Genomic DNA, 13,877 nt, shown 5'->3' on the forward strand with positions numbered 1-13,877 from the left:
CATAGCCAGTTTCCTGGCCTTCTACAGTTGGGGTCCTTCTTGACTCAGAAGTAGGCAGCTGGATTAGGAAGTGGTGAGACTGAAGCATCACTTGGAGCTGTCCGAAGAGTCTTTAATGGACAGGGGCTCTTAGCTGTGCCTCCTGCTGCCACAACTGTAATGTAGGGACAAAAAAGCATCTACCTGAAGATTTCTGTTTGCCTTTAAACAGCAAAAATTTAGCCTATGACAGGTGCCCAAAATACAGTGTGACCACATGATGCTGTAGTCACAGAAGTGCTGCAGTTGCTTTGCTTTATGTAGCGGGACTTCACAGGTTCTGGGGATGCTCGGGAAGACATCAGGTTACCCAGCTGTGCTTTCTACCAGTGAAACCGAGCATCTGGCACGCTTGGGTTTCCTACACACCAGTTTGGGCAGAAGGCTATCCTGAATACATTGAGGAAAAAGGTTTTTGAAGGTGTTTTTTTTCAGGGTCATTCCGAAGGGATTTTCAAAAATTTGAAAAATCCTCTGGCGCCCTTTTATTTGTGTTGGGCTGCAGGAGGGCAGGTTTGGGCTGGTGCTTGGGCAGTGTGGTGCCGCGACCCGGTTTGGACCAGACTGAGCATGGGCTTCAAGGGAGCTGCTGCGGTGCGTGAGGGGTGGAGAAGGCTTGCTGGAAGCGAAAGCTGATGCAGCTTTGCATGCTGGAAGCGTGCCAGCTGGGCCATGAGAAACTCGAGGGGGAATAAAATCACACAGCAAGAGCGGGCTTCCGTGCCAAACATCTCGGTGCAGTCCGGGGTTTGCGTTGCGACTGGATTTGTCGTGCTGTAATAACTTTCTCCGAGGATTTCCTGGCAAAGGGCTGGGACTTGGAGGAGCTGCCCAGTCCTGTGTTTCCCTGTGTCCATACGACAGCAGGACATCTTGCCCGCAGCCAGCCCAGAGTGAATGGACTGTGCAGGATTTGTCCAGCTCTGCTCATTCCCGATGCTGGAGGCCGGCCACGTCAGTGGAGCTAGCTTTGGCAGGAGGCACGAGTTGTGTTTCCCATTCAGAAGATGGGTTTGAGGAATACGCTCCTTTAGTGCTTGAAAACGTAGTGGCTTTCTGCCTGGTCTCATAGGGGCGAGAGGACTAGCAGCGTGCTGATGTAATTCTGCACGTGCTCGTGTGTTATTTACATGCTGTTTGCACCTCGCTGTTCCCTGCGGCACTGCCAGCACCCTGATATTTCTGCAGTTTGTTTTTATGATCTTGGTGTTGAAGCAGCTGTAAAAACAACTGGTGAAAGTGAGCCAGCTGCTGGAATTTCTGATTCGGTCTGGTTTGTTGTAGGCAGACTCTGAAAGCAAAGGAGTGATGGAAAACAACAACAACAAAAAAATGGATTTTGGGATTTTCTGCAGGTGCCTTGCAAGGAGCAGGGGGTCGCCCGTGGAAATTATTTTGTCCTTTTCTAAGCTGTAACAACCTCCCTGCTGGCTGCAATGCTTTCCTTAAAATGTTTGCCAGTTGGCTTCCTGAGAACATGAGCTGGGGAGCTGCTTCCCCTATCTGCTTTGCCCCCCCCCAAAAGCCAGCAGTGCTGGAGAGATTTCTGCTGGGATGGAGAAACGCTGAGTACTTGTTAGGTGCATGTTCTGTCAGAGAGGGTGGCCTCGTGTAGGACAGGTAGGGCTGTCCTGGTTCCTCACACCTCCTCTGCACACGGGTGATGAGCAGAGGCAGGGTGTGAGCCTGTCTGGAAAACCTGCCACATGTGCTTGAGGTCATATATTGAAGATGATCCAGTCACTGCTTATTGTAAATAACTTCAGCTGAACCCCTGCCATTCTCCAGTTATTTGGAGAATGTCCTCTTGCTTTCTTACAACTGCTATCCATTTTACATTGATGTAGCAATATCCAGACACAAACTGGTGCTAACTGTCAAAGGGACCGTCTCCTCTACCAAGTGAACGTGTATTCCCATTCCTCATGTTCCTTAAAAGCTGAAAACAAACCTCTGCACTGCTGGTACCTGTTGGTGTGTTTGGTAACAGCCTTGCTTCTATCAGGGAACAGAGCAGGCGTGCTGGGCGCAAAGGCGCCAGTATCTTTTGCCAAAGTCACAACAGAAAGCTTGTGTCTAGATGTTCCTAGTCAGAAACATCTCCTGCTTACAGGGGCTGGGTTTATTTTGTTCTTTTCCCACCCGGATGTGTAGAAACAACAAATGTCCTTAGGCAGCCAGCCTGGCCAGGCACTAGCAGCTGTGCAGGTTCCTGGCTGGGCAAGGATGGCTGCTGGTGGTTGTCCAGGAGAAGAAAGAGGTCGTCTTTCAGGCACTCAGACACTGAAATTTCACCCTTCATTTTGCATGCTGGCGCTTTTGTGGTTCTGGTTGCATTTTATTCTGTTTAAGTATATGCAATTTGGCACACTTGGGTCTCAGTTGGGCTTGTATTTCAACTGAGAATATCACAATGTGCAACCGAGAAAATCTTGATTTTTTTGAGCTCTAAACTTGGTAAGGTATCAAGAAAAGCCTTTTGAACACCAAGATTTAGCATGTGACTACACGGCTGTATGTAAAATATCTGTCTAGAATGTCTGTGACTGTCCAGATAAAGTAAGAAGCATAGCTTTAACAAGTCAAAAAGCCACTTGAAAATTTGTCAGTTCGATTCCAGCCTTCAGCGCTGGTTTGGACACATCTCACAACCTGAGTTGATGCACTAACGTTTTGTATGATTGGCAAAATGGCTATAAAGAGGCATAGCTGGACGCACCAATTTCAGCCATGGGGTTGGTTATAGCATGGGATGTGCAGCTGTTTTTTATATTTACTGTCCACAATACCAGTGACAATAGTTAAAAAATAAAATAAAAACAGAAGCCTTATTATTTGGTGTGCTAAAGCCTGTCAGGGAATATTAAAAGGGTTGTCTGGCAGTGGGAAGCATCCTGCCTTCCTTGGTATGAAGACGTTCATTCCTCCTCAGTGCCTGTAATCCAGCAGCACTCAGTGTGAAAAATAGCTGCTGTCTTCCTCTGCCTGTGGAGATATCATACGCTATAGTTGAAGCAATTTTTGCCTCTTGCCTGCTTTTAAACAACTCATTTTGCTGTTACTGCTGTCTCTTATAGGTGAGCAGCGCTCACATGGCTGATGGGTGCTTGTATGCGAGTAAGCAGTCAGACGGTCAATGCCTTGCTAGCACTCTCTGGTAGTCGGGGCATGTTCATTTCTCAGCTGTGTTGAAAGGAACAGCTTTGTGCTGGGCTCACGATCTGATTCTTTTTCCTTTTCCCCTTCCTTTCTCATCAGGAGAGTTGCCCAGGCCCAGTATGGACGAACACACTGGCCCTGCGGAGAGTCCCCCTCCGAGCCACGGGCGGCACAGCACCTTTAAGTGTGGGTGGCTGCGGAAGCAAGGAGGCTTCGTCAAGACCTGGCACACGCGCTGGTTTGTTCTCAAGGGGGACCAGCTGTACTATTTCAAAGACGAAGATGAAACCAAGCCGTTGGTAAGTGAAAGGAGGAGATGGGATGGGAGGTGAGGGAGAGAACTAAGTTCATATGAGCAGATTTGTCTCACATTTCAAGAAACCTCTCCATCTCTGTCACAGACTCAATGCAACTTGAGATTTTGTTGGCAGTGACCACAGAACGGGATCAGGCCTTGGCAATTAACATGGTTCTCCAACCACACTTGCTTCTAAAGCTTCCTTTTCCAGGTCAAGTTTTCCCATTGCAGCATTTTTAAGGGAGCATAGTCCAAATGAAGTTCAAGTAGTAAAAATCGGTCCGATGCGCTCACTTGAATCAGATGAATACACTATTTTAAAGGTACTGCTTATTTTTCTGCTGTTTAAAATCTTGGAGTACCACAGCTTTGTGCCTTCCTGGATAGGAAATCCCCTAAGAGTGCAGCCTGAATACATTGCCATCTGTAGCGTGGAATAGACTTGTGTCTGCTGCCTGCTTCTGTGGCAGTAATTTACTGCTCCTTAATGTTCATCTACTTTGCTATTTATTTAGCTTTTTTACAGGCATGCTTTAGGGCTGTCTGTCTCTAGAGTGCCATAAGAACAGAGTAAATAACTCTTGCCTCTCAGCCTAGGGCAGGTCTGAGCCACTGTGATAATAAGCTGAGAGACCTTGTGCTAGCACCTGCAGGAGTACGGTAGTCCTAGCTGTTAATCATCTCGTGATGTTGGAAAATGCTCTGAGAATTACATCTGTGCAGATACTCAAACACATAATCGCATGCACACTACTGATGCCTACTAAATTTTTGATGGTATGTGTTTATGGGGATTTAGCGGTGAGTTCAGAGATGTCAGACCTGCCTAAGCCAGCGTCCTGCATGGCACAGGCTGTGACAATTCATCAAGCTTTGCAGTCTGCATTAAGGTGCATGTGTTAAGAAAACCATTCAGTATTCAGGTAATTGTTCCCAGAGAAGGTTCTTGTACAAGCAGCTTTCAGAGCACATTTCTGTAGCTGTTGACCCTTAAAAATATGCCAGGCTGTATAGGTTGATTAAATAACCCATGGCAAATCTATGCTTTACACATTAGTATCAACAGTTCGTGAATATCCAATAAGTAATAATTTCTGGGGAATCAATGTATCGTTCACTACAGTTATTTTGGTAATGAAGAGTTTGAAAAGCAGACATCAAAATAAAAGCGTTTATGAGCCAGAGGCTGGAATTCAGGAAGTACAGCTCTTCTTTTTGACATTTGGCAATATGTTCAGATGCGTTTGAGGATTTTGTCACTTACTGAGAGGTGTCAAAAAGCACGGAGCACCGTACAGCACTAGGAACCCCAAATATTTCCATCTCTCTGCCATTGACCAGCAGGATGACCTCAGAAGATGCTATTAACCTTGCTGCTTCCTTTTGTGAAATGGAGGTGGTTATTCCGGTCTTTGGATTGCTTTGATAAGTTTGGTAGCAGTTGATTAAATACCTAATAGTTTGCTTGAGTCTTCCACTTTAATCTCAAGTAGTTTATAAAGACATGTACAGATGAGAAGGTTTAAAGAAAAAACAAGTGCTACCAGCAGCATAATTTAAAATATTCTGCTAGGCTTGGAAGATGAATGAACGCCAACCCAAATGTGGGTCAGTCAAATGGTACATATGTGTCGCTGAAATATGTCCCAGGTTGGATGCCAGGTACAGAAGGGTGTTTTTCCCATTAACTACGTGTAAGGATCTGCTGCATTCACTTTGACAAGAAAATTGATGTGACCTTGTAGGAACCCTGGTGTTCTTGCAGTGGAGAACTAAAGCCAAGAAGTCAACTGACAGCATGAATTTCCAGTGCGTGAGGAGGTCATTAGGAGATGGAGAGCAGCATTTTGCCATTATTTTATTGGCAGCATACTGTGGCATCTGTGTTTAGGACAAATACCTGTTTCTTCACTACTGGACTGCACAGTCTGCATACAGTACAGCCACACATTTAGATGGTAATGGGATTAATGGGATGGAAGACATTCAAAAGGTGATTTTTTTTTTCCCCCAAAGTCAGATTGTAGTTTGTATTTTGCTGTTTTTTTTTTTTTTTTTTTTTTTTTTTTGGGTTGTGCCTGGAAGCAGGCAAAGACGTATGATTCCTGGTCCTGGGGAATGCTCTATTTCGTGTGTGCATTTATAGAAGATGGAAGAATGTGGGGAGGAGTGGACAGGGCAAGCCACTGAGTTTATCTGCATAGCTCTGATGCGAATTTGGGAAATGCAGGTTCCAGTTTGTGGTGTGAATTCAGTGAATGCCTGAGAACCAGTCTGCTTTACATTTTGGGCTTGGGTTCTGTCCAGTCCACACCAAAAATTACACCACAACGTTTGTATGTGTGGAAGTGAAGGAGATGTGAACGGTATTACGATGAGCAAAAGTTCACTAGAGTACAGCATTTTGTCAAAAATATGGCAGGCTGTTGGCTCAGGGTAGCAAATGTACAGCTTATCGGTCTTGGTGTGCACAAGAACAATCAAGTCCCTGCCTGGTCGCAGAGCCCAGCCGTGGTGTCTCCACTCTGCCCTGCGCTCCATCCTGTTCCTTAGAGCCAGCACACCAGGTTCCCCCTGTGTGATAGCATCTAAGGTCAGAAGCCTAGGGAACATTTAGGTAGTTCAGCTACACTCCACCCTGAAAGCCTCTCCAATGCCGTACATTTTCTTTAAAATGTGAATACTAGTTTAATTTTCCTTGGTACTTCAGGCAGTTACTCCACGCTGTATGATGGGAGTAAAGAAAATAAATAATATCTGGTTATATCGACACTATAACTAAATGGTTTCCACTTTGTGAAGCATGCTCATTTGCTGTTAGAAATATAAGCAGCTACAGCATTCTGTAGTGAATATATGTGTATGTCTCCTTGGTATCAGACTATTACATTTGAGTCATTAGCTGTCAGTGGGGAAAGGTCTCTGCCAATGTGTGTCAGCTGCCTGCAGGGGCACAGAGCTACTGAAGGAGAGCAGAGGGAAAAGAAGCAATACATGCCTGTTATTCTTCTAGTCAAGGTCAGTGAATTTTCATTGATTCCTTATTATCATCAAACACAATCTTACCCTTGTAATATTTTATCAGTAAGAACAGCAGTCTCGTGCTCTGATATCCTTGCAGTGTCTCAGGGGATCTGGCAAGGATGGCAATTCCATTTAGCGGAGATGCAGGCAGGGATAGCAAATTGATCTAGGTACTTCCAGAAGACAAAGTGAAGAAGTGAGCAAGCCTATAACATATGAAGAAATCTGACTTCTGATGATTCTGCGTAGTGTTTTCCCTCTTGGAGGTGGTTCAGGGTATTGTGTTGTTGGTCCTCTGCTGCCTCTGCTAGTCACTGTACTCCTGACAGCCCATTCTGCTTTAGGAAGCCAGCATTAAGCTGGATCTGAAGGTCACCTATCCAGCTCGAAATATGGGCAGCTGAGCAAATCAGCATTTAGCAGCCCCTCTTTCACAGTACAGCTGTTGTTTATTGGCAGCTGATGAAAACGTCTGTCTTGCTTTCCCCTCTGCCCAGGCTTAACTTGGGTAGTTGGGTAAGCGGCAGGAGGGAACTTGCAGGTTCGATGGCTGTGGGACAGCTCTGCTGTCACACGGCCCTGGTGTTACGTGCTGAGGACATGAGGTTTGGGGATCAAAGCCAGGTAACCTGTCTGGATGGAGCAGCGCTGATGTGGGGCTGTAAATGAACCAGAACAGGCAAGTTCACCCACTCTCAACTGTTCAGTTGCCATCATACAGTTGTGGCCTATGTGGTTTTACGGAATTGAATTTGAGGTGTGTAATGGGATCCCAAAGAACTGTGAACTTTGGCCTTCAGGAAATACTTTTGGTGTTTGCCTAAAAGTTGAGGTTGATCTGCTCTTTCAGTTGATAACCCATCCTGAACTTCCTGGTGTGCATTTTTATCCTCTAGGTTTTGGCTTAAGTAATGTGTAACAGCATTCATTTGCTCACAGGATCTTAGCCAGACCCCTGCAAGGAACAGTAGATAGGAATGCTAAGGTGTAAACCTTAAAATTGGGATTTGAGTGTCTTTGGAAACTGAATAACTGTCTGCTGGAATCTTAAGCACAGGTAACCACCGTCTGTCTGTAAGGGGAAGACTGTCTCTGATGTACAAACAGAATATTTTAAAGTACTCATTTCTGGCAAAATATGCGTGCTTCATTTAATCCCATTTGTGTGGAGCAAAAAGAACCACCACAGGCAGCCAATTCCATTTATTGGGATTAATAGGATACAAGTGACAAAATTTTGTTACCTTTTTAATATAAAACAAAGCTTGGAACGAATGCGTTAAATAGAGACTAGTGTGATGATTATCAAAATGGAAATGGAGCCTGTCAGTAGGGGAAGCCTCTCAGTACGAGTACTGGATGTGATGAAAAATGGAACATGGTGCCTTTTTATGAGTTAAAAAGGAATGGATAATAATGTAGGGCAGGTAGGAAAACTTAATTGTACGTGCATGTTAGAACCGCATCACGAGAAATGGCTGTCTGTCCCCGTTACCTGGAGGATTTCTGGTAAGGACAATGAGAGTTTGATTTGCCTTGGTCCTCGTCTTTGGATATCCACAGGAACCAGCTTGCGTGTAAATACAGCACAGCAGCTGCTCCGCAGGTTGCTTGGGTGGTGAGAGCGGCTCCTCGCTCGCGTGCAGGGGAGGAGGATGTGCAGCACCCACCCTCTGAGAGCCTCACTGCTTGGGTATTGCTCAAAGACCTCTTGCCAACTGTGAAGGAAAAATTAATCAAGCAGTCATGCAGATGTCACAAGAAACCCGGGGTTTCAACAGAGCAAGCACGCTTCTTGGCAATTCCACCAGAAACTCAATGTGCAGAACTAAATTATATGGGATTTTCCTGAGATGACCGGTGATGCTCCCTGATTATGAAGGGGTTCACCAGAACAGCTTTCTAGTACTGAATACTGATTTGGGAGGGTGATGAATTCACAACTGTTTAAAAAAAAGAAAATTCCCCACCTTTCTCCTCTGTCCCCCTCAACAAAGGAAAACTGAAAAAAAAAAAAAAAAACCTGAAAAAGAAAGAAACAAAAAACACAACAGAACTGTAAAATACACTTGAACCTGTTCCCATGGATGGAGTGGAATGGAAGGACACCGTGTTGGATGCTGGATGAAGATTTTAACAGAGCCAAATGCCCTGGTTTACTGCAAATACAGTCAGCTGCCAACAGCATTTCTAACAGTAACATGCTCCAGGGTGTTCCTGATCAAAGGCTGCCAGCTGGGCCTGCTGAATTTTGTCTAAAATACCAAGAGCAAATAGAGACCCCATTTTTTGGATGTTTGAAAGGGTCTTGTTTTAAGTGGCTTGCAGACTTGCATACTCGCTGCTGGCTGAGTGCTTCTTCTGGGGCCGTGAGCACTGCAGGTCTCAGCAGGGCATGGGGCCAAGCTCCATGCAGCCGCAGCCTGGTTGCTCTTGCTCCCCTGTTGTTGTTCTTTCAGCCAGAGCATGAACTTGCCCTTATTTCCTTTCCCTGCATGGCTTTTGACTTCGCTCACTGCAGAAAGGTACTGCTCTTTTCAGCTTTGCACGCATCGTGCAAACTTGGCACATGTTTTGGGTTAGCTCCATGTCCCTGATGCTGTGATTTTTCTTTAAACACTTAGTGGAAGGAAGAGAAGCCTCTATGAGACATGTCTTTCTACTTAGGGCAAGTGCATTTTTTTCCTTTCTCATCATTCTTGGTCTTCATTCACTGAACATAAGGCCTCAAGTTTTAAATCAACTTGTTAACCCTCTGACTAAATGAGTTTCAGAATAGACGAGGAGGGCTGTATCCTGTGGGATGTGAGTTGCAGGATCTCCTGTTCTCGGCTTGTTTTCTGCCTGAGAAAACCAGGTAAAACCTGGCGCAGCAGCAAGTGAAGCAATCCAAGGACTGGTCCCCTTCACACAGCAAATGGCCGTGGTGGCTGGTTGATGCTGAAAGTGAAGTGAAAGCCCCAAAACTGCTTGGGGCCTTTTTTTTAATGAGTTTTCTGGGAATGGCTTCACAAGCGCATGAACGTAAGTGGGCTTGTGCAGCTCGGGCAGTGAAGTTTCGGGAATAAAGAGGTGGTTGTGGAGGGATAGGTCTTAGCCTGCACGTTCAGCAGAAAGTTCTGCCACTTCTAATGCTGTGCCTTGAAGCTTATCTGTTGGCTGGTGCTGCAGGTTTCAGGGATTTACTTGTAGATACACTTTTTTCACCACAGTGGTCTCAGTCAGGGTTATTAAAGGTATAATACGTTTTGTCAGTAGATACCCATGGGAATTTTTTACTAAAGAGTTCAGGGTGATAAGGCAAAGTATTTTGAAACCGTAGTGTTTCTGATGCCATCACTCTGTTGTTTGGGAAAGGTTTCTCAAATTCACAGGATTGAATTTCTGTCCTGAGCCTGAGGTGAATATCCACGAACTCATTCACTGAGGTGCTCAGCTGCGAGGTGATCAGATTCCAGCTTTAATCCCCTCTTCTGCTTCTTTCAGACCAAAAATGTGGGCCTGAGTTTTCAATAACTCTTGGTTTTGTTCTGTCCCTGTGGAACAAAAAAGGTGTCTTGTCCAGTATGAAGTCCCAAATGAACTACAGGAGTGCCACTGAAGGCTGCACAGAGTCACGGGTTGTGTGCCAGGTTCAGACAATTCTTGCTCAGTGGTTTGCCCCTGACTGGTGCTGCTAGAAATTCACTTTTCCCTTGGAGATGGTTTGTAGGATTTAGTGCAGTGCAAGGAGTGTTCAGTCTTACTTCATCAGCTTGGCATGCAGCTGCTGCGTTAATGTCTGTCCCTGTAGTGGGGACATCTGCAAACCACAGCCTGTTCCCGCAGCCATCCCTTCGACTCCCTGCATACCTCATTGCACAGGGCTTGCAGCTCTTCCTCCTCCCTTGGTTTCCGTGGATGTCTCAGGTGCAGCCTTTGTCCTTCCTGCGCAGAATAATGAGCAGCTGATCCCACGTGAGAGCCTACATGGCAGGCACTGCAGCCCCAGCTCCTCTCCCAGAGCCTTTTTGGGGAGAACGTCTGTGTTTCCAACCTTCTCTGTCTTTGTTCAATCCAAACTGGAAGTGAGTCTTTTGGTAAATATTTTTACAATAGTACAAAGCACAAACCCTCATGGTGTCGGTGGAGAATGTTAGCACCACTGCCCATGTGTGTGTACAGAGCTGAAGCTCTCGAGTACGCTACCATGTGTTGTGTAAACTGGGTATAATTACAATCAGCCAGCAGCTGCTGCTAGACTGGAAAAATAGGCACTCTAATAAGTCATTGAGTAGCCAGCAGCTTAATGTAGGTTCTTGGTGGCCAGTGCATCTATGTCTCCCTGACATTCACTGTACTGCCCCTGTCTCTTTGATGGAGTGTGCAGCTTGGTGTAAAATCCTGCAAGCTGTGCTGCGAAGCCTGCCCGATCAGGCTGCAGGACATTTGGTCAACTCCTAACTAGGAGCTGGTGCAGTCAGCTTCCAACGTAGCACACACTGTTAAACCAGTGTTCAAGGAGTGCTGAAGTTTAATTTGTGTTGTGCTATCTCACACAGGCTGTAGTTAAACATCCCTATTCAAAGAAATTCTGCGTGTGTGTTGTGGTTTAACCCGGCCGGCAGCTAGGTACCACACAGCCGGTCGCTCACCCTCCTCCCTCCCTCTCTGGGATGGGGGAGAGAAACAGGAAGATTAAGCCTGTGGCTTGAGATAAAGACAGTTTATTAAGACAGGAAGAAAAATAAAATAATGATAATAGTACTGCTACTAATAATGTGTACAAACAAGTGATGCACAGTGCAGTTGCTCACCACCCGCTGACCGATGCCCAGCCTAACCCCAAGCAGTCTGTCACCCCACCCCGGCTAGCCACCCCTATCTATTGTTCAGCATGACCCCATAAGGTATGGAATACCCCTTTGGGCAGCTTGGGTCACCTGTCCTGAGTCTGTCCCCTCCCAGCTCCTGCTGCACCCCCAGCCTGCCTGTTGGCAGGACAGAGCAAGAAGCTGAGATGTCCTTGGCTTGGTGTAAGCACTGCTCTGCAACAATTAAAACATCAGCATGTTATCAGCACTCCTCTCATCCTAAGCCAAAACATAGCACCCTACCAGCTACTAGGAGCAAAATTAACTCTATCCTAACTGAAATCAGGGCAGCGTGCTTGCTGATTTCTCACGTACTGCTAAGGGACCTCTTCCATGCAGTTGCTGTAGTAACCAAGGAGTGATGATTTTTTAGCAGCATTTGTACAAGCCCATTCCTTTCAGCTTTGTTCAGTGGGGCTGTGTAAATGCTCTTCTCTGTGAACATGATGGAAAATGGCCTGGATCCTATGCAAGCTCAAAGGGTGAAGGCATGCTATTTAATACTGATGCCATGGATGAAAGACCTTCCTGAACGTGGTTGTTATTAGGGCCTGGGGGTTGCCACATGTGCCCTGGCAAGCTGAGGCAGACCTCTGCAATCCCTTGTACAGAACAAGTTCATGAGAGTGGCCGTCACAGGGGGGTTGGTGTTGGCAGCCTCACAACAGGGGCCAAGGGCTGAATGGTGATGGAAGCAGTTAAATTAACTTCCCCTGCTGGAGGGACATCCTCTTAAGCAGACTTAGCACAGAAGTTGGACTAACAAAAGCTCTCTCTTGCTGCTAGGGCTGCTGAATAAAACCCATTACGCTCCTTCACTGTGCAACTACCCACAAAGAGCTCCTGCTCTGAGTAGCTGCAGTGTCTCCAAGAAAAAGCAAATGCTTTGAGCTCCTGAGCGGTGACCAGAAGCACAGAGGCAGTGGTGAGGACTTGCACAGCCCAGGCACGTGTTTCAGAGGCCTGTTGACATGCTGCAATGCAGGTGGTGGACAAATGGACATGAGGCTGTGATTTAAGCAGCAGGCTGATGCTTTAGGGCAAACTTGCTGGTCTCTGTTACTCTGACAAATGGCTGCTCCAGCCTAGCAACAGTACTTGGCACTTTAAGGATATGGAACAATTAAAAACAATTAAAAACTTGCATGTCTGTGTTTTGTATCTACTACAGTAAGCAGTCGTTTTGCTGGAATGAGCATAGGCACCCCCCAGCCCCTGTTCCCCACTTGGTCTTCGGTGAGGACTAATCCTTTTTTTTTTTCTCTTCCCTGTTTAGTTGGAGCTTTCGTATCCTAAAAATGCACATGGAAATAGCACAAGTGCTCTAGGAGGGTGCAAAAAAAGTGAGTGAGCAGCCAGCAAAAACGTTGAAGTGTTTATCTGTATTGGAGCCCAGGGAGCGTGTGGGAGGCTTGCAGGTTTTTTCCTTTTCCTTGCCTCAAGTGCACTAAGTGATGCTGCACTGGGGAGAAAGGGTGTTGTGGAAGAATTGGGGACTGCCATTGGTATTAAATTTACCATGTGCCCCTTTGCTTCCAAGTGTAGAGGTGCCAGAGTTCCTCCCCGGGCCTACGAAGGATGGCTGTCGTGTTGGGTACCAGTGATAACTGCAACTCTGTCCAGCTTCTGCGAGCCAAAAGCATGTTTAGCAAATGACTTACAGGTAAACTGAAAACTAGGTGGTTGCTCAGTTCATTTTGATGAAATCTGTCCTTTTTAATACAGAATCAGTAACCATGGAGAGCCTGAGAGTGAGCCTCCCAGCTGTTCCTGATCGACGTGGTTTAGGGCAGTATGACCTCTTTGTCTTTAGTCTCCAGTCCAACATAAAAAATGAGTTTCCCGTGAGACAGAAGCTGTGCTACATAAACTTTTACAGAAGTGTAGAGGCTGTGCATTACGAAAATCTCCATTTCGACAGGGGGAAGATTGCCTAAAGAAACATTTTGAGAAAGCGCTTCATAAGAAATGCTGCCATAGTCGGTTGGTGTTAGTTGCAACTCCCATTGGTGATTTGGTGAAAAGGATAAAGAGGAGATGGATCTGTGATGCCTGCTGAGCTCAGGTGAGGCATAAGGCAGCGCTGGGCAAGGACAGGAGATGCAGCAAAGCAAAGCTTGTTTGCTGTAACCTTTCTTGAGCTGTTCTTGGGGTCAGTCTCTCGAGCATCCAAAGTGCTACATTTCTTCTAAGGGGAGAAATTGGCCGAATGGAGAAAACGGTGAATTTCCACATGATATCAGAGCTCTTGTGTCCCCAGGTATCTCGCCAGGAATGGAAGGCTACTCGGGGAGGAAGCTTAGCATGACGTGTGTAACAGCGGGCTCCCAAAGCAATGCCCCTTGCTCTGAGAATTCACGGATTAGTCTGGAAGGAGTCCAGCATTAGATTTCATTCACAGCCTAGGTTGTAAAACATTTATGTTGTGTTTAACTAGCCTCAGATCAACAGAAGATCTTTTTCCTTTTGCTTCCTGGGGTTGATTGTTATTCCAGGTGTGTTTC

At 46.1% G+C, this 13,877-nt stretch overlaps 1 protein-coding gene across 3 annotated transcripts in view; it reads left to right on the forward strand.

Moving 5' to 3' along the window:
- The window catches only part of ARHGAP24 (Rho GTPase activating protein 24), a 165,026-nt gene that overhangs the window by 17,849 nt on the left and 133,300 nt on the right, over window positions 1-13,877 (forward strand). For all 3 annotated transcript variants that reach the window (XM_082759857.1, XM_082759858.1, XM_082759859.1), the window contains exon 2: window positions 3,298-3,497. In XM_082759857.1, the coding sequence (XP_082615983.1) occupies window positions 3,298-3,497 (200 nt within the window). The remainder of the gene's footprint in view (window positions 1-3,297; window positions 3,498-13,877) is intronic.

Source organism: Aythya marila (assembly GCF_965140915.1).
Source record: "Aythya marila genome assembly, chromosome: 4".
Classification (NCBI taxonomy): domain Eukaryota; kingdom Metazoa; phylum Chordata; class Aves; order Anseriformes; family Anatidae; genus Aythya; species Aythya marila.